At 55.3% G+C, this 20,241-nt stretch overlaps 1 protein-coding gene across 5 annotated transcripts; it reads left to right on the top strand.

Annotated features, from left to right (window-relative positions):
* The first annotated feature begins 10,309 nt into the window (after nucleotides 1-10,309).
* PAOX (polyamine oxidase) lies at nucleotides 10,310-19,198 on the top strand. 5 transcript variants are annotated; one of them, XM_060098288.1, is made up of 7 exons: nucleotides 10,310-10,579; nucleotides 11,245-11,562; nucleotides 12,508-12,707; nucleotides 14,532-14,784; nucleotides 15,504-15,619; nucleotides 16,376-16,533; nucleotides 18,793-19,080. In XM_060098288.1, exons 1-7 carry the CDS (start codon nucleotides 10,329-10,331, stop codon nucleotides 18,994-18,996), a joined length of 1,500 nt encoding a protein of 499 aa, XP_059954271.1. In that variant the 5' UTR covers nucleotides 10,310-10,328; the 3' UTR covers nucleotides 18,997-19,080. The 5 variants fall into 5 exon arrangements, with proteins under 5 accessions (XP_059954271.1, XP_059954262.1, XP_059954256.1 ...); XM_060098279.1 differs by having other exon boundaries at nucleotides 10,311-10,579; nucleotides 11,076-11,562; nucleotides 15,507-15,619; XM_060098273.1 differs by having other exon boundaries at nucleotides 10,311-10,579; nucleotides 11,076-11,562.
* The last annotated feature ends 1,043 nt before the right edge of the window (nucleotides 19,199-20,241 follow it).

The following is a 20,241-nucleotide window of genomic DNA, read 5'->3' as shown; positions in this document are numbered from 1 at the left end:
GCGTGGACCGTGCGCCGCAGCCCGAGCCCGGGGTGTGACCGCTCGGGGCCGGCCGGGACGCCCTCGTGGTCGGGAGGGACCGCCGGGAGGCCTCTCGAGTAAGCAGGCCCGGGGTGCTGGCCCGCGGGGCTCCTGGCGGAACTGTCCGCCGGCCTGCGCCGCCTTTGTTCTTCAGGCCCCGGCAATGCCCTGAGCCTTTGGCCCTTCCCGCCGTTTCCGGGAAACGGCGTGTGTCTGGGTGCGGGGCAAGCGGGTCGTCCCCGCACCCGGGTGACTGCGCCTCGAGCCACAGCTGGGTCCCGGACTCGCAGCTGGAGGCAGTGGCTGTGGGGCATGGAAAGCCAAACTTGCTGAGGACGGGTAGACTGGAGCTCGCTAGAGCTGGGCGGATACACCTGTGACCTGAAGTCAGCCGTCAGGGCAACGTGCAGTTGTAACCCGCGCAGAAAGCCAGACTCTGACAGCAGGTGTTTATAGAACACCAAGCAAAGGAGTGGGAGACAAGCCTCAGATCCACTCAGACCAGCTCAGATAAGCCTCCGACCAACTTGATCTTTGAGTTAGGGGATTTTTTAAAAAGGGGAACAAAGAAAGAGGCTGAGATTCATCATCGTTTTGTGACATTTCTGAATCTAGTTTCAGGTCTCAGGCTGTCTCTGGTTTACATTCTCAGGCCAGGCGGTCCATGGCTGGGGGGGGGGGGTCTGTGAGCTCATCTTGCCCTGGAGAAACAACCAGAGTTTGTACATTAACGATGATGTCTACAAGGCAATTTTAGTACATTAGCGATGTTATCAACAGCAGCCATCTTAGTCACCTGACTCTGGTTGATTAGTGCTCAGTTAGCACAGGATTGAGGTCAGAGGGAACAAGAAAGGGAATAAAGTTTTGGGTGGAGAGATGAATCATGAACTCAGTAAGGGAACTCGGTTTTAGGGGGACTTGGTTTCAATAGCACGGAGAAATCAGAGATAATACTGTGGGAAGGAGTTGTGGGAAGGAGTTGAGAGGCAGAAGTGCTTAGACAAGGAAAAGATAAATTATTAACAAAATGCTTCCTTTTAGAGGCATCATGTAACTGATTTTTTCATTGCCAAGCACTGTGGCAAACATCTACCTTCTTATTTCTCTTCCTGTCCCATTTCGTGGTCCAGGTGCTCATGAAGTGTGTGCAGTATCATAGCAGCTGCACAAGGTGGCTGAGGGACATTTTGCAACATTAAACAATTCATATCACTCTGAAATGTATGTATTTATAGGTCTAGATATAACAGGAGTGCAGCATAACACTGACTCTTTACATTGGTAACTTGGTATCTATTGAACGTTAGATTGTGAATAGTTTTATTTGTATAAAATAAGATGTAATTAAACTTTAACAATGAAATCATTAAAGTACTTTGATTTATAAATTTCAAATGTTTAGACACATATTATTGGCATCCGTTTGTATTCGTGCCCAAGTTCTGCAAATTCAAGGGTGGAGATAAAAAGATCACCTACATGGGAATTCCCTGGCAGTCCAGTGGTTAGGATGCTTTCACTGCTGGGGCCCGGGTTCCATCCTTGATCAGGGAACTAAGATCCCACAAGCTGCGTAGGGCGGCCAAGAAAAAAAAAAGAAAAAGAAAAAGGTCATCTACCAATGAAGAGCAAAACGGATATTTTCAGGTAAATAATAAAATCCAAATCAGAATTGGATACTCAGCAAACTTTATTTCAGGGCTGAGGATAGACTAAAGACATTTTCATGCAAAGAGAAACATTACCAAAACTCTTTACCAAAGGAGCCTCTGTCTTAGTATGGGCTGCAGTACTGTGACAGGTACCCAAAGGGAAATGGCTCCAACATAAAGGAAATTTCTTCCTAACCCCCCAGGGCTGGTGTTGAGGTCAGGTGGCTGCTATCCTTCATGAAGTAATTTAGGGACAAAAGCACAAGTGACAAAAGAAAAAAATATATAAATTGGACTTCACCAAAATTAAAAACTTTTGTGTTTCAGAGGATACAATGAAGAAAGTGAAAAGCCACCCCACAGAATGAGAGAAAAAATCTTGCAAGTCATAGATCTGATAAGGGTCTTGTGTCTAGAATATATAAAGAATACTTTCAACTTGCTAACCTAAAAAATAAAACAGCCAGTTATTTTACCATTTTTCTCTATTTTATAGAGAAAAGGGAGGAAGTTAGGAGGGGTTGTTTTGAAGAAAAGTCAATTGGAGGAAAATGAGAGTTCAGGGTGATGACAGGTTCTCGTTGGCCTGGCAGCTGGGGCCATCACTTTCCTGTAAGAAATGCAGTGAATCTCTTTCCTGTTGGTGATCCTTCTCCTTAGGTCTGTAATTGACAGTCGAGAGGTACCTGCCTGGGCTTCCCTGGTGGCGCAGTGGTTAAGAATCAGCTTGCCAATGCAGAGGACACGGGTTTGAGCCCTGGTCCGGGAAGATCGCACCTACTGCGGAGCAACTATGCCCATGCGCCACAACTACTGAAGCCCGTGCTCCACAACAAGAGAAGCCACTGCAATAAGAAGCCCGTGCACCGTAACGAAGAGTAGCCCCTGCTTACCGCGACTAGAGAAAACCCACACACAGCATAGAGAAAACCCACACACAGCAGCGAAGACCCAACGCAGCCAAAAATAAATAAAAATAAAAATAAAAAAGGGTACCTGCCTGGGAGCTCCCTCTGCTGGCCTCCCAACTCCATTTTATTTTTTTTAATTAATTAATTAATCAATTAATTTTTGGCTGTGTTGGGTCTTCATTTCTGTGCGAGGGCTTTCTCTAGTTGCAGCGAGCGGGGGCCACTCTTCATCGCGGTGCGCGGGCCTGTCACTGTCCCGGCCTCTCGTTGCGGAGTGCAGGCTCCAGACGCACAGGCTCAGTAGTTGTGGCTCACGGGCCTAGTTGCTCCGCGGCATGTGGGATCTTCCCAGACCGGGGCTCGAACCCGTGTCCCCTGCATCGGCAGGCAGATTCCCAACCACTGCGCCACCAGGGAAGCCCCCAACTCCATTTTAAATGAGGTTTCCCTGTATTAATTTTCACAAACTCAGTAATAAAAAGACAATTAGAGGGCTTCCCTGGTGGCACAGTGGTTGAGAGTCCGCCTGCCGATGCAGGGGACACGGGTTCGTGCCCCGGTCTGGGAAGATCCCACATGCCGTGGAGCGGCTAGGCCCGTAAGCCATGGCCACTGAGCCTGCGCATCCAGAGCCTGTGCTCCGCAACGGGAGAGGCCACGACAGTGAGAGGCCCGCGTACTGCAAAAAAAAAAAAAGACAATTAGAAAATGAGCAGAGGATGAACAGACACTTCTACAATAAAGATATACAAATGGCTGATAAGCACACAAAAAGATGCTCAACATTGTTAGTCACTAGGGAAATGCAAATCAGTGGTATCATGAGATACCACCTCACACCTACTAGGATGGCCATAGTCAAAAAAGATAGGTAACTGTTGTGAGGGCGTGGAGAAATTGGAGCCCTCATACAGTGCTGGTGGGAATGTAAAATGATGCAGTAACTTTGGAAAGTCTGGCAGTTCTTCAAAAGGTTAAACATAGAGTAACCATATGACCCAGCAATTCCACCCCTAGGTATATGCCCAAGAGAAGTGAAAACGTGTCTACACAAAAACGTGTATGTGATTGTTTATAGCAGCATTATTCTTTTTTTTTTTTTTTTTTTTTTTTGCAGTACGCGGGCCTCTCACTGTTGTGGCCTCTCCCGTTGCGGAGCGCAGGCTCCGGATGCGCAGGCTCAGCGGCCATGGCTCACGGGCCCAGCCGCTCCGCGGCATGTGGGATCTTCCCAGACCGGGGCACGAACCCGTGTCCCCTGCATCGGCAGGCGGACTCTCAACCACTGCGCCACCAGGGAAGCCCTAGCATTATTCTTAATAGCCAAGAAGTGAGAAAACATCCAAATGCCCACCAACTCATGAATGGATAAACAAAATGTGATATCTCAATACAGTGGATACATTAGAATTTATGAGAATATACAATGGAATATTATTCGGCAATAAAAAGCATTGAAGTGTACTGATATGTGCTACAATCCGTATGAACCTTGAAAACATGATGCTGGAAGAAGCCAGACCCAAAAGATCACACAGTGCATGATTCTATTTATATGAAATGTCCAGAATAGGCAAATCCATAGAGGCAGAAAGTAGATTAGTGGTTGCCAGGGCCTGCAGAAGGGGGTAGTGGGTACTGCTAAAGGGTAGGGGGTTTCTTTATGGGGTGATGAAAATGTTCTAAACTTGATGTGGTGTTGGTTGCACAACTCTGAAAATATATTGTAAACCAATGAATTGTACGTTTTAAATGGTTGAAGTGTATGGCATGTGAATTCTAATCAATAAAGCTGTTTATAGAAATGAACTGCCTGATGTGGTTAAACCACAGGTGATGTCACTGGGTAGTTGCAGCTTCTATTGCCATAGGTGGCCCTTGGGCATCAGGAGAAGCCCAAGACTTTGTAGCAGTCCGATTGGAATGAGGTGTGTATGTGTTGGAGCTGCTGCTGGTGGCCTGAGACCCAGCAAGAGAGTCCAGGACCTGCCCACAGCCGCATGAGCATGTGGGATGGTGATGATGGACCAGCTGCAGGTCAGGGTGCCGGCTGCCCCCGCTGTTGGATTCAAGCGGTAGTGCTACACTGAGGGGACAAAAAGCAGAATGCCTGGACCCCCCGCCCCCCACAACTCCTGGGGTCTAAGGTGCTCCCTCCCCCGGAGTCAGAGCACTGCCCTCTATCCCTGGCCATAAAGTCAGTGCGTCACATTTCTGTGACTTTGCCTTTCCTCCGATCACCCAGGCCTTCCATCCAGGTGAGGTCAGGTGTGAGTGGGATCAGGGCATTTTTACACCTTGGCCTGTGAGGGCCACCACGAGGGCACTCAGCCACGTGGTCCCTGCCTTCGTGGTGTAGAGTCCTGCCAATCACCAAGAGGCTCCAGGGGGCTGAGCCAGAATTAAGTTTAAGCCCCCAGACCCCGTTTTGGCCATTCCCACTCAGGGATGGTCAGAGCAGAATCTTGAACTTTCTAAATAGGCCTACATAATCCCTTATCATCCTGACCTTTACTAGGGAAAGGTTGGCTGGCAGAGAGGAGGGAGGAGGTGAGTAGGGCAGAGTGGAAATCTTTGAGGCCTTCCCACCTCCTGGCCATACCATGGTGCAGTGGGTTAAGAATCCGCCTGCCAATGCAGGGGACATGGGTTCGAGCCCTGGTCTGGGAAGATCCCACATGCCGTGGAGCAACTAAGCCCGTGCACCACAACTACTGAGCCTGCGTGCCACAACTACTGAAGCCCACGCGCCTAGGGCCCGTGCTCCTCAACGAGATAAGCCACTGCAATGAGAAACCTGCACACCGCAACGAAGAGTAGCCCCTGCTCGCCCTTGACTAGGGCCCTTGCTACATGGCCAGTGGCAACTGTGAAGGGATGGGAAAGCCAAACACAGGACACAGGGTAGTTTCAAAGGTGACAGAGTCAGCTGATGGGACGAGGACAGTGGGGCTACAGCCTGAGAATGTGGCGGCAGCCATTGGGCCCCGCTGGCAGCCCAGAGAGAGGCCCCAGTGTGCCCGGAGTGGCCCGGGCCCAGCAAGGAGGCCTCCTGCACTGCGGGATGAGCACACAGATGTGCTTCTCACAGCCCCACGAGGCTGCACCGGTAGCTTGATTTCGGGGGCTACACCGGGGACCTCACTGTGGGCGTACCTGAGAGGGATCCAGAGACCAGTGGTGTGTTTGTCTGTGGAGCTGGGACCAAAGACTGCAGGCTGAAGAGCCCCCGGGGTAGACTAGACCACTGGGACGTTGACAGCAGCCCAGTGACCCCGCTGGGCTTCAGCTGAGCTGACCCTTGGGGGAAGCTCACAGGAGGGAGCTACACTGAGCTGGGGACTTTGCTTCAGGCGGCAGAATGGGGGGTAAAGTTTCCCCCTGCAAACAGGGACACCAGGGTCAGGGTGGCTGCACGCAGATGGGCTGCTTCATTAGAGTTGCCAGGTCGCCTGGCGTTTCCTCATTAGTCGCGGGATGTCAGCCTGAGTGACAAGGCCAGTGTCTGGCTCAGCGTATGGCTGGTCCTAGGCCCAGCGCTTTAGCCAGGAGTGGGCGCTGCTGACCCCGCGCCGCCTCTGGGTCCAGAGGTCACCGCCATCGCCGAAGGCGCGACTCTCGGGCTCCCTGCCGGGCTTCGTGCCTCTCCTGCCCTGCGGGGACCGGACGAGGTGAGCCCCCGCCCGGGACGGGCACGCATGGCGTCCTCTCCCGCTGCGAGCGGGGCGCTTCATCCTGGCTCTTTCCCTGCGCGGAGGACCGAGACCAGCGTGAAGCGCGCGGGGCGGGGTGCGGGGGTGGTCACCAGCCATCTCTCGCGGGCTGCGGTGGGGGAGGAGCTTGGGGAGGCGGGACTCAGAGACGGGGGAAGGGCAGGGGGTGCTCCGCGGGTTGGGGAGTGCGGGGGTGGGGAGTGGAGAGTGAAGAGCCCAGGGCCACGGGCCCAGCAAGGAGCAAACATGCAGCAAACATGCAGCAAGCAGCACGCAAGCCACCCTCGGCCGCTGCCGGCCCCCGGGGGGCGGGCCATTGCGAGCAGTCATGCCGCGGGCGCCTTGACCTGCTTGGCGGCCTGTAAGACCAGCCACCGAAACTGCTCAGGATCAGGAGCCGGTCAGCCTGCAGTCTGGGCACAGTGGGAGAGTTTTCAGAGACTGCTTCGGGTCCACGGCAACACCTCTCCCCAGGCCTTTCTTTTAAAGGGCAGGCATCCCTTGCATGCACATTTCATTGGAGAAACGATAACATATTTATAAGACTATTTTCTGTCTCCACTCACTGAGCTCCATGAAGGCTGGGATTCTGTCCCTGTTACTCAGGGGTGAGTCTTCACAGCTTGATTATTTGCATAGGTCCTGTCTTATTGCTTAAGAAGCAATTAGATTCCTAAATCCCTTTTCACATTCCAGGAAGTGGCACTGGGTGACTGGCAGCATCCTGGGAGGCTATTCTCTGCAAACAGGGACCCAGGAAGGGGACAGCAGGCACAGCTGGAGGTGGGTCTACTGCATCCAGTAAGCTGACCCTCCCCACTCCTGTCCACTCTTTGGCTCCCAAAATATTGGCAACCAGGTCTATATGCTCCAGGCAGGAGACTGGAAGACTCTTCCTAGGGAGCATGACCAACCCAAGAGGAAAGACCTAGGGATAAGGATGGAGGTTCCCCAAATAACAGCCTCCCCAGAACCAAGCTCAAACTTGACGAGCCCCACTCACAAACAGCCATCTGGTCTACCATTCCTCGTCACCAGCAGACAGACAAACATAACCTGACATCTCAGAGAGCTTCTTCCTGGAAGACAGAGCCAAAAGAAACAGGAAGAAGAACCCAGAGCACAGCGACTGAGCAGGAGCATAGCACTTCACGTCTCCAGATCAGCGAGGACAATCTCCCTGGAAGATGAAGCAAGAAGAGACCCTCCCCTTTCTAAAAAGAAACATTTGTACAAGAAGAAAGGGCTCCTGGAAATGAACACTATGACAGCAGAAACGAAAGCCTCAATGGAAGAAATCACACAGAAAGTGTCACCGGGTTGACGTGCGTTATAACAAAAGGAGGTCAACGGAAGACCCAGGCTAGCAATCTTGGTTCCGTGATAGTAAGCAAAGAATAGCAAACTACTGCTTTAAGCTTAAGCATAAAGCAAAGTCTATTTGCTTTATGAGAGAGAGAGAAAGAGAGAGGGAGAGAGAAAGCGGGCTGTTTCTGAGAGCAGGCTGTTTCAGTGAAGTGAAGCAAGACCAAAGCAAAGTTTATCAAAGCAAAGGTACACTCTCCGAGAGAGAGAGAGAGAGAGAGAGAGAGAGAGAGAGAGAGAGAGAGAGAGAGAGAGAGAGAGAGAGGGCTGTTTCTGTGAATTGAAAGCAGCACTCCCGTACAGGCGGAGGCTCCGGACGTGCAGGCTCAGCGGTCATGGCTCACAGGCCCAGCCGCTCCACGGCATGTGAGATCTTCCCGGACCGGGGCACGAACCCGCGTCCCCTGCATCGGCAGGTGGACTCTCAACCACTGTGCCACCAGGGGAGCCCCGGGGAGCCCCGGGGAGCCCCCCCCGCCCCCGGCTTAAGGGTGCTTTTAAGGAGCATTTTGCAGGGAGGCGGGGGCGAGTGACAGGGGATCATTACTTGATCGACAGTCCCGAGCTATGTAACAAGTTTACTGCTGCGCGTGCTCTCATCCTTCAATCACTAAGAAACGCCCACGGGGGCGGGGGGCAAAAGCATACATAGATTTTATTATAATGATGGTATAATGAGTTTGGGTTTACTATAGGTTATACACCTGTCTGGTCGGGGCATGCGCAGCCCAGGGAAGTTCCCTTGTGTTACTGTGCCCCTCTTTAACAGGATAAGCTGCCCACCATATGACCATAGTTTCAACTGTTCTGGGTGGGGTCAGGAGAGAGTCCCCAGATGGTTGGGTGTGACTTGATTGCTCCTTCTGGTCTTTCTCACCACTGTCACCTTCTTGCTGCTAATGTCAGGAGGGTCCCCAGATGGTTGGGTGTGACTCGATTGCTTCTTCTTGTCTTTCTCGCCGCTGTCACGTCCTTGCTGCTAATGTCTGACTAACTACCTAACGAAAGGAGAGCAGAACGTAAAGATGGGAAACAGGAGAGAACACATGTGAGCATTCAAGGGCCAGGCTCAAAGCCTGACAGCCTAAATTAAGGACTTTAGGAAGAGGTAAGAGTAAACCCTCAAGAGTTTGCTTAGGGATGAGTCATCAGTACAAACAATTGATTAGTGAAATAATCAATGACATCATTTGCCAGGATTGAAGGACAGGAGTTTCCAGACTGAGGGCCCTTTGAGTGGCCAACACAGTAAGGAACAACCGAGGCACATGGAAGCACCACGTTGTGAAACTTCAGGAGAAGATCTTAAGAACTTCCAGGGAGGAAAATGTCCCCACTGCTTGTAAAGGATTAGAAATTAGAATGGCTGTGGATTTCTTCACAACACCCCTAGGAGGAAGGAGAAAGGGAGCAATGCCTTCAGAGTTTGAAGGAAGAGGATTCTGACCTAGAATTCTATGTCCAGGCAAACTACAAATCAAGTATGAGGGCAAAATGAAGACATTTTCAGCTTTGCAATATCTTAAAAAAAAAATAATCTCCCAGACACCTCTTTTCAGCTTCACCAAAACAGGAAAGTGAATCCAAGGACAAGAATATATGGCTGAGGAGGGCAACACAGGGAGAGAGAAGGGCTCCTTCTGGAGAAGGAGGAACACCCCAAACAGAAAGACTACCTGCCCAGCCTGGAGCTAACTCCCCTCCCTGACTACCCTCACCCCACAGGGAACAGGTGGCCACGGAAAGTCCACGGAGGCACGGGTGCGCCGTGGTTTGGAGCAGCAGTACCCAAGTGTGGCTGAGGAGGAATGATGTGCCCTAACTGGGTTTACAGGGAAGCCTGAGGACCCTTTTAGCAGAAGGCAGGAGCTTTCTAATCCCTGCAAGGCAGTAGGGGAGACCTGCCGGAACTAGAGGAGTTCTCCAGAAATGCCTGCAGGCTTGAATATGTCTTCCTTTCCTGGGGCCGGAGGGGGAGGGAGGGACGTAAGACTTGTTTCTCCATTTACCGTTTATCTTGAACTTTGTACTTTATGTGTGCTGCATCCTGTGTTTGTAGACTTGTGACTGTGTACACACACACACACACACACACACACACACACACACACACAAAAGTGTCGTCGCTTGGAGGCTTTCTCCCCGTCCCGCCCTGACATCTCAGCACCCACCGTCCACGCGCTCCACCGGGTCGGGAGGTGACGGCGCTCGCCTCCGCGTCTGAAGCTAGGAGGCGCCTCCTCCGCCTTCTGGTCGCCGTCCCCACGTCTCCTTAGGAAGGGGACACAACCCGACTGGCCAGCCGGCCGCCCCGATTCTCCCTCGGTGGGGACGCTTGTCCACACCGGCCGGCACCGGGGTATACTCACGGACCCTTCCGCACTCGCCCTCGCCCTCCCATCCTAGGGCGTGGGCCAGACCCATAGGGACAGCCCCAGGCCCAACCCAGAGGGGCGCGCGGAGCCAAGGGGGACCGACGCGGAGGACGGCCTTGCCCCACGCCCCCTGCTCCACCTCCGGTCCCGCCCCGAGTGCCCCGCCCCGCCCAGCATCCTCGCCCCGCACCCCGAGCCCCTGTCCACCTCTGGCCCCGCCTTCTGCCCCGCCCCGCGCCCCGAGCCCCCTTCAAACTCCGGCCCCGCCCCGCGTCCCGGGCCAACTTCATGTCTCTTTCCGGCTCTCCGAGCCTCCGAGCGGCGGGGACGCGCGGGAACTGCGCGGGACGGAGCGATGCAGTCGAGTGGCCGTCAGGCGGAGGCCCCGGGCCGCGGCCCGCGAGTGCTGGTGGTGGGCGGCGGCATCGCGGGGCTGGGCGCGGCGCAGAGGCTCTGCTGCCACCCGGCCTTCCCGCACCTGCGGGTTCTGGAGGCCACGGCCCGCGCCGGTGGCCGCATCCGCTCAGAGCACAGCTTCGGTAACAGCCCTCCCGGAACTCCTTACCGGAACTCCTTCCCGGAACCCCTTCCCAGAGCCCAGTCCGTGCCGCCAGAGCTCTGCCGTCTCCTGGCTCGGCCTGCGTCCGGGGTTAAGCGACCCGGAACCCTTATCTGGCCCCTTGAGTGAATCCTCGCACTGCTTCAGTTAATTAACCGAAGTTCAGTGGTCCCCGAAACTCAGCTGCCCGCATGAGCAGGGCCGGCCCCTGCCGTGCGTGGGGAACCCGTGGCTCTGCACAGTTGCCCCCGGTTCTGGCCCCGCAGGTAGCTCCCCCTCCAGCCTCCAGGTCGCCCCTCGCGGGTGTTCCCCTTAAACTAGGTCTGATGGGCCCTGCCGGGAGAGTCTGTGGTCCTCAGGGACCCTGTGGGCCTCCGGCTGATTTTCAGAGCATATTTGGGAAGGGCAGGGCTCCGTGTACAGAAGAAGGGCTCAGGGGAAGGAGCCTCACAGTGGCCTCCCCTGCTCCCTCCCAGGTGGTGTGGTGGAGGTGGGCGCTCACTGGATCCATGGGCCCTCGCAGGGCAACCCCGTCTTCCAGCTGGCTGCCAAGTACGGGCTGCTGGGGGAGAAGGCATTGTCGGAGGAGAACCAGCTGATCGAGACCGGGGGTCACGTGGGCCTGCCCTCTGTGTCCTATGCCAGCTCCGGGGAAAGTGTGAGCCTTGAGCTGGTGGTGGAGATGGCCAGACTGTTCTACAGTCTCACAGACCAGGCCAGGGAGTTCCTGCACGCGGCTGAGACCCCCGCCCCCAGTGTCGGGGAGTACCTCAAGAAGGAGATCCGCCAGCACATGGCCAGCTGGACAGAGGAGGAGGAGACCAAGAGGCTCAAGCTGGCCATCCTGAACAACTTGTTCAACGTGGAGTGCTGTGTGAGCGGTACCCACAGCATGGACCTGGTGGCCCTCGCACCTTTCGGGGAGTACACTGTGCTGCCAGGGTTGGACTGCACCCTTCCTGGGTATGTGCGTGCCCCACCCACCCAGACAGTCCTCCATGTACCCAGACCCCTCCGTGCCTCCCAGGGGTCCCCCATGCACCCCAAGTACCCCCATGCACCCCAGGGGTCCCTACCTGTACCTCAGGCCAAGCTTTGGCAGAAAGGGGATGGGTGGGAGAGACGGGGCTGTTTGTCTTCCCTGTTTTAGGGAGATTGGTCATTTTCTTCCCTAGTTTTTGCACACTTATGAAAAAGAAAAGAATTGTTCTCAGAAACAAGTGATTAAAAGAAGGAAATGCGGGCTTCCCTGGTGGCGCAGTGGTTGAGAGTCCGCCTGCCGATGCAAGGGACACGGGTTCTTTCCCCGGTCCGGGAAGATCCCACATGCCGTGGAGCGGCTGGGCCCGTGAGCCATGGCCGCTGAGCCTGCGCATCCGGAGCCTGTGCTCCGCAACGGGAGAGGCCACAACAGTGAGAGGCCCGCATACCGGAAAAAAAAAAAAAAGAAGAAGGAAAATGCATCTTGTAATGCTTTGCTTCTCCCACGTTTAGGAGGCCTCCTGCTTGTAAGCACTGTGCAGGGGCTTCGACCTCAGAGATAGGCAGACAGGCCCTCCTCTGTGTCGGTGTGGCTGTTCCCCCATGGGGCACTCACAAGACTCTCCAGAACTGCCCTGCACAGGGAGGGCACTGTGACCAGGCAGATGCCCAGAACAAGAGCCCTGGGCTTGGTGAGGAGGGACCTGCTTTCCACAGATTACCTGGGGAGCTTTGCATCCCTTTGCTCATTTAATCCTGCCATGAGACGCCCCTCCCTCCCTGCTCTCCTCCCTGGCTGAGCCAGGCCTCCAGGCCAAGACCACAGCCCCTTGCAGCTCCTTGATCTGGTGTGAGCTTGGAGGGCTTGTTTCAGAGACTCACCTCCAGGGCCTGGTCCTAACCACGGGACACCTCTGTCTCTCCCAGGGGCTACCAAGGACTCACAGACCGCATCATGGCCTCCTTGCCCAAGGACGTGATGGTTTTTAACAAGCCAGTGAAGACCATTCACTGGAATGGGTCCTTCGAGGAAGCTTCTGCTCCTGGGGAGACGTTTCCGGTGCTGGTGGAATGTGAGGATGGAGGCTGCTTCCCAGCGCATCACGTGGTTGTCACCGTGCCGTTAGGTAAAGCCCCTCCAGTTCCCATCCCAGGGGCCCCTGGCCTCTGGCTTTCTTCAGCCTCATTGGCTCTGGGGCGTTTGTTGGCTGCTAAGCCCACATTTTCTTTCTGAGTTTGGGATAGAGTTATTTGGTTGTGCTTTGTAGCAGTCGAGTGCTTTGGAATAAAGTTTCACAGGAAGAGAAAACGCAGGACAGCAAGTGTCTTGCTCCTTTTGGAGGTAATTTATGGAAAGGTTGGGAGGTTCACCAAACTGCTTCCTTAGCGGTGCAGAGGGCGTGAAAGCCAGGTCTCGAGTTTAGGTCCCAGTGGTCATCGAGGAAGGAGTCGTGCGTATAATCCTATTTAATTCCAGATCTGATGCTTCAGACGCAAGTCTTGGAGTAAGAGCGGGCAATTGGGTAAAAGGTAGAGATGGTTGAAAGCAAGTCTGTGCCTACTTCTCTCATTTACTCCTGGGGCAGCCGGGGACACATCTGCCCCATGCCCATTTGACAAATGCGAACAGAGCTAAGTCACTTAATTGCCCAAGTTCACAAAGCTAGCAGGTGCCAGAATGGATGGAAAATGAAGGGCAAGAGTCTCCCCCCACCCCCATCCCCACCCCGAGGGCGGTGGCCGCATGTCCTGCCTGTCCCCTCACAGAGCGTTGGGTATGGAGAAGCTTGCTCAGTGCCCGGCTCCTTTTTCCCACGATGGAATCACACCAGACATCTTAGCACGGTGTTCTGCTGCTCCTTCGTTTCCGAATCAGCACAGGCAGGTCTATCATGGTGTTTTTTCTTTTACATGGATGGCCTTGTTCATGCACAACTGTGGTGCGTGGTCACTGAAACTGCTGCAGTCAGTAGGTGCATCGCTACGGCTGTGTGGTCGCTGTTCACAGGGGGCCAGGCACCTGTCCTGTTGTTCTTTACAGCCACACTGTGTTTTCTCGTATGTAGGTGTCTTTACTTGATACTGATGCAAATTTAGATGGCTTTCACTTGTTCTGTTGCACACAGTGTTGTACACATGTGTGTTTAAAAACACTCGTGGGGGCCTCCCTGGTGGCGCAAGTGGTTGAGAGTCCGCCTGCCGATGCAGGGGATACGGGTTCGTGCCCCGGTCTGGGAGGATCCCATATGCCGCGGAGCGGCTGGGCCCGTGAGCCATGGCCGCTGAGCCTGCGCGTCCGGAGCCTGCGCGTCCGGAGCCTGTGCTCCGCAACGGGGGAGGCCACAACAGTGAGAGGCCCGCATACCACAAAAAAAAAAAAATAAAATAAAATAAAATAAAAACACTCGTGGGCACATATGTGTAGGATCAATTCCAGTCGCAGGAACTGCTGAGCTGAAGCTCTGGCGCCGAGAGGGCGGCCGTGGAGGGACGGTCCCCTCTGTGGATGCTCACGGCTGGTGCCTTGTTCCCTGGGGGGTTGTTCGTCCTCTTCTTGCAGACCTGCGAGGTTGGCTTGTGCTGCGAATGTTTCATCTCCTCGCGTTTGGCTTTGGGCTGAACCTGCTTACTTTTCAGGGGCTTCTGGGTAAAGCCAGTGTGTCTCGCTGCCCCTCCAGGCTAACCCTGGGCAGACTGAGAGGCAGAGGCTCAGGAGGGAGAACTGTCCCCACAGAGGAGTCTGGGGGCCCTGCGACCTGTTCCTGCCCGGCCAGGTGTTCATGGGGCCTGCTGTGTCCCTGCACTGAGGTGCTGGCCAGGATTCCCGATGGCCAGGCTGTGTGGGTCCCAGACGCCTCTTTCTCTGACTCCTGTGACGGGGTCAGGGTGCCTTCCCGTGGCTGTCAGTTCTGGTTTAAGCGATTGACGTGGTGTCTACTTATGAATTCCAGGTTTTCTTAAAGAACGTCTGGACACCTTCTTTGAGCCGCCACTGCCCACCGAGAAGGCGGAAGCGATCAGGAAAATAGGCTTTGGGACCAACAATAAAATCTTCCTGGAGTTTGAGGAGCCTTTCTGGCAGCCAGACTGCCAGCACATCCAGGTGGTGTGGAGGGACACGTCGCCCCTGGAGGACGCCGCCCCCAAGTTGCAGGATACCTGGTTCAAGAAGCTTATTGGCTTTTGGGTCCTGCCTTCCTTCGGGTATGTGCTCTTCCCAGGTTTCTCCGAGGAAGCCTAGTGTGAGCTCTGCGTGGGATCCAGTGCTACGTCGATTCTTTGTGAGGTGTTTCTGGAGAGTTTGAATGGGTAGGGATTCCAAGGGCACCTTAAATGGTAAGACAGACACCCTGGGCCCACCCCTTGCAGGGACAGATGGAGACCCACTGTGTGCAGCTTGTCAGCATCTCTTGGGACCTGGAACATGCAGTAAATGCTTGCAGTTGTTTTCTTTGTAAGAGACACACTTTGCTCATTTACGAGAAAGTGTCTGCCAGATACCCAGGCCCGAATGCCCCTGGCAGCCGAGCCAGGGTCCGCATGGTGTGCCCCGTCCCCTCCGGCCTGTCACACGGGGTATTAGAAAGACACGCACCCGAGGGTCAGGACTTGACACAGTTGGTGACTCGCTGCCTCACGGGACACTGCAGTGCTGGGGCGTTTCCCAGTGTGTGTGGGCGGCAGGGAAGCCACCGGCGCTGCTCATAGGTTCTGTTGAGTCCCCGACTGTGCAGGGGGTGGCCGTCCCCACCGGCGCTCAGTGGTGGAGACAGAGGGAATCGTCTTGGTGCCCCGAGAGTTCTGACCTTGCAGACCCCATGTCGAGGGGCCCTGGGAGTTTGCGGCAACATTGGTGGGGCCACTGGCCCTGGTGGGGGCCGGCCGGGCGTCGCGGGTCCAGTCCCAGCGCAGCTTCTCTCCAGCAGGGCCAGCTGGGTACTCTGCGGCTTCATTGCGGGGCTCGAGTCCGAGTTCATGGAGACGCTGTCGGACGAGGACGTGCTCCTGTCTCTGACACAGGTGCTCCGCAGGGTGACAGGTACTGACTGCAGGGGCCATGCCGCCTCCTGCCCTGGTGGCTGGTCTCTGACGGGAACCAGACCTCTCACCAGAGAGGAACTGGGTTCAGCCCTGAGTGTCCGGGGACTCTCCTTCCCATGAGTGCATCACTAGAGTTCTTGTCTCTGAGGGACACTTCCCACTTCTCTTTTCTAAATTCTGCCACCAAGATGAATGCAGGTGTCCCTAATCAGAGCTTCACAGACAAGACGCTGAGGCTTGGGAAAGGCGGCGGTGCCTTTCGGGGGCTCTGCTTCCAGGGCCTCCTGAGGGGAGCCCCTTACTAACACCCTCTGGGCCTTGGTTTTATCCTGGGCAGTGTCTCTTATTTTTAGCTGCCAAGTCCTTACGGTGAGAGGCTCCTTGGTGTTGTTGTTGTTGTTGTTTTAAAAATTAATTAATTAACTTACTTTTGGCTGTGTTGGGTCTTTGTCGCTGCGCGAGGGCTTTCTCTAGTTGCGGCGAGCAGGGGCTACTCTTTGTTGCAGTGCGTGGGCTTCTCATTGCGGTGGCTTCTCCTGTTGCAGAGCACGGGCTCTAGGTGCACGGGCTTCAGTAGTTGTGGCACGCGGGCTCAGTAGTTGTGGCGCATGGGCTTAGTTGCTCACGGCATGTGGGATCTTCCCGGACCAGGGCTTGAACCCGTGTCCCCTTCAATGGCAGGCGGATTCTTAACCATTGCGCCACCAGGGAAGCCCCAGAGGCTCCTTGTTAATGCGAGTGTCTCTTGGTCTAGGGAACCCCCGGCTCCCCGCGCCCAGGAGTGTGCTGAGGTCCCGCTGGCACAGTGCCCCATACACCCAGGGCTCCTACAGCTACGTGGCCGTGGGCAGCTCCGGGGACGACCTGGACCTGCTGGCCCAGCCCCTCCCTGCGGACGGCAGGGGTGCCCAGGTAGGACACAGCTGCCTGGCGAGGGCACTGGGGTCCCGCTGAAGGCCCAGGGCCCGGGATAGGTCCCACGGAGGCCAGGGCTGCTGGGCGCGATCCAGTGGGGGGCTGGGACCCCGAGACTCAGAGTCCATTTTCTTTTTGAAACTAACAGTAATTTTAAAATGTGTTATTTTTATCAGAATTATACATACATGTGGCTTAAAGCGTCAGAGGATTCTATGGTGCTGGCTAACAAAATAAAATAAAACAAAATACAGCACTCTGGTGGGGGGCACGCCGTTGCCCCTTCCCAGACTGTTCTTCAGGCTGATTCTGATCTCTAAATAACAGGCTTATGCTACCACTGTTTTAAAGCTTTTTTATAAAATCGAAGTATAGTTGATTTACAATGTTGTGTTAGTTTCAGGTGTACAGCAAAGTGAGTCAGATACATACACACACACACACACGTATTTTTTCTCAGGTTCTTTTCCATTATAGTGCTACCACTTTTTACAAAACATCTAATTGTGTAAAACTTTAAATGTTACAAAGGTTGGCAGAACCTTTGGGTTCCTGTCTCCAGCTTCACAGCTGTCTGTTCCTGGTATCTCACTGCCCCGGCCTCACCCATACCTGTTACTAGGCATGTCCCACAGGTGATGTCATTTCATTTGCAGATATTTCAGTGTGCATCTCTAAAAGATCAAGGACACAGCACTGTTATCACACTTTAAAATTCACAATAATTGCTCCACATCATCCAACATTCTGTGTTCAGTTTTCTAAGTGCCTTTTTTTTTTTTTGGCCGTGCCTCGAGGCACGTGGGATCTTAGTTCCCCAACCAGGGATCGAACCCGCGCCCCCTGCACTGGAAGCGCAGGGTCTTAACCACTGGACCGCCAGGGAAGTCCCTCTAAGTGCTCTTTGATTTTTCAGTTTTAAGAATTACTGATTGAATTCTCACCATGGCACATAAAGTTTTAGCTTTCTTGCACTCATCTGCCCACCCAGCCCTCAGACCTCTCCCCACCCTCCTAGGTGTGATGCAGAAATTTTGCTAAGACTGCTACTCAGTGTTCACACATCCTGTTTGCCGTGGGCACTCTCCACACCTGCGCTGGCGAGGGTGCCTTGGTTTCTTTTCCAGCAGTGGAAACAACCACTTCTCTGGGCTGATGGATTCTGTAGGTGGCCACCGTGGGACGGTTGTTTCTGCCCCACGACATCTGGGGTCTCAGCTGGGAAGTTGATGGGCTTGGGGTGACTCAGGGCTGGGGCTGGGGTCATCTGAGGCTGCTGCTCTCACATCTGCCCTGAGCATGGCTGGGACGCTGGCTGGAGCACCTGCCCCAGGCCTCTCCGTGTGGCTTGGGCTTCCTCACAGAGTGTTGGCTGTCACGCTGCCCTGTGGCCGCCTGGGCCTCCAGCGCAGGCCTTCTGGGGAGGGGCAGCTGCATTGCTCCAGCGACGGAGCTGGGAAGTCAGGAAGCACCACTCCTGCCACACCGGCTGGACAGAGTGGTCGGGAGCCCGCCCAGATTCAAGGGGCCGGACACAGACCGCACTTCCATGGGAGGAGTGTCCAAGGATTTACAGCCGTGTAAAAGCCCCACGTTGGGTGTAAATGCTAGTTGGAGAGCCATGTCCCTTAGGGTTTTTTTTGTTTTGTTTTGTTTTGTTTTGCGGTACGTGGGCCTCTCACTGTTGTGGCCTCTCCCGTTGCGAAGCACAGGCTCCAGACGCGCAGGCTCAGCGGCCATGGCTCACGGGCCCAGCCGCTCCGCGGCATGTGGGATCTTCCCGGACCGGGGCACGAACCCGTGTCCCCTGCATTGGCAGGCGGACTCTCAACCACTGTGCCACCAGGGAAGCCCTCCCTTAGGGTTTTGAAGATGTTCTCCAGTGTTGCTGCTGGAAGCCGGAGGCCATTCTGATGCCTTTCTTCCCTGTGTCCCCTGGTTTTCAAATCTCTGCGGAAGCTTGAACGAGCAAGAAGCCCCACACTCACGGGCTCACCCCGAGCCCAGCGGTGCTGCCCTCTGGCACATATTCACTCATCTGGGATGCTCTTGAATTATCTCATCATGTTTTTTTTTTTCCTTTTTCTTTTTCTGGATTTCTGGTTGGATGGTGGGCTTCTGAGTTGGCCCTTGAATTTTCTTATCTTTTTCCTGCTGACTTCCATCCTTTTGGTTTTTCACTCTGGGTTTGGGGAGGAGCGTGTGAGGCTTGTGGCCGACCCTTTGCACCCACCCTAAGCCCACCCTTCTTTGCAGCTCCAGGTCCTGTTTGCAGGGGAAGCCACACACCGGACGTTTTACTCCACCACGCACGGGGCTCTGCTGTCCGGCTGGAGGGAGGCTGACCGGCTCATCGCTCTGTGGGATTCGCAGGCGCAGCGGCCGGAGCCCGGCTCTGAGCTCAGCTCTGCTCCCCGGGTTCCTGGGTCCCGGGGAGGCTGGCCCCACGCTTTCCTTTGATGGACAAGGTTCAGTCGGGCTTGGGATTTGGACTGTTAATGTCACTGGGGTCAGCTCCCTCCTTTCCCACGTTGCTGGAGTCCGGCCAGGGCTGAGCTTGAGCTGAGCGCGACGTCTTCCTGGAGAAGGGAGATGCGGGATGCTGCTGCTGGTGCAGTTGGAAGAACATAAAGTGTGTAAAAGCGTCCTTTGTCCAGAGTCGTCCTTGGAGCTGCAGCATGGGCTGCTCTGTCCGCGTCGTGCCCCAGGCTCCGGTCACTGCAGGGCCCTGTGCCCCCAGCACGTCGCCCGCCTACGCCGGCCACCCTGGACCCTGGGTGTGTTCACAGGTGTCTGAATTCTTGTTGCTGGTGGCAGCAGAGCCAGTGGACCTCCCCGTTGTTCAGGCACTGGCTGCCCTATGGTCTGGGCGAGGGCCAGCGAGTGTGAGACAGGAGTGCGCGGGGGAGGGGGCGCCCTGTTCTGACCCGAGGGCCCAGGGCTTTCTGGAGGAGGTGAACAGTGAGGCCTGAAGGGTGCAGAGGAGTGGGTGCCCTGGGCGGCGCTGGGGTGAGCGTGTGAGGGTGCCCTGGGTGGTGCTGGGGTGAGCGTGTGAGGGTATCCTGGGCGGTGCTGGGGTGAGCGTGTGAGGGTATCCTGGGCAGTGATGGGATAAATGTGGGGAGCGTGTCGGGGGCCTGGGTGCTGTGCTCAGCTTCTCCCATCTTCCCTCGCTGCATCCTCAGAGCCCCAGGGAATGGGCTGCACGGCCCCCATCTCACAGCTGAGAAAAGGACAGAAGCCTCAGGTGAGGGTGGCAATGGCCAGTCTCACGGCTGCCACGGCAGAGCTTGGGCATCTTTCCAGGACCGTCCCGGGGAGGCGGTGCAGCTGGAGGCTAGCCTGTGCAGGGAGGTGCAGGAGCTGCAGAGGCCGGGACTCCATGTGGCAGGCACAGGGCCCACCGGCCTGGCGCCCACCTCGAGGTCAGTGACTGCTGACCCTCCTCAGACCTTGGGCTGCAGGGTGTGTCCTGCTTCGGGTTGGGGCCCTGGCTCCCTGGAGGAGCATATGCATGCCTGGAGAACTGCCTCTGGGCTTCTCTTCAGCCCCAAGTGGCCAGGCTCTGGGCTGTGGTGCCAGACACGCCCTCCGCCCTCCAGCCTGGCACCTTCTTATCGACTTCTCATCTTGGGTCAAATCGCCCTCCCAGGGACCTTCCCTCTGCCCCCAGAGCTCTGTCTGTGTGTCCACTGCTTTGTGTCT

The sequence above is a fragment of the Mesoplodon densirostris genome, chromosome 1, assembly GCF_025265405.1.
Source record: "Mesoplodon densirostris isolate mMesDen1 chromosome 1, mMesDen1 primary haplotype, whole genome shotgun sequence".
NCBI classification, from domain to species: Eukaryota; Metazoa; Chordata; class Mammalia; order Artiodactyla; family Ziphiidae; genus Mesoplodon; species Mesoplodon densirostris.
Note: the sequence above shows the minus strand (reverse complement) of the source record. Positions and strands in the feature narration are given on the sequence as shown.

Bases quoted from the DNA above. Each gene is read 5' to 3' on its own strand.
- PAOX (XM_060098273.1), top strand. From the start codon at position 10,396: ATGCAGTCGAGTGGCCGTCAGGCGGAGGCCCCGGGCCGCGGCCCGCGA. The intron at 10,580-11,075 runs GTAACAGCCCTC...GCTCCCTCCCAG, and splicing joins CCGCTCAGAGCACAGCTTCG to GTGGTGTGGTGGAGGTGGGC. The intron at 11,563-12,507 runs GTATGTGCGTGC...TGTCTCTCCCAG, and splicing joins TTGGACTGCACCCTTCCTGG to GGGCTACCAAGGACTCACAG.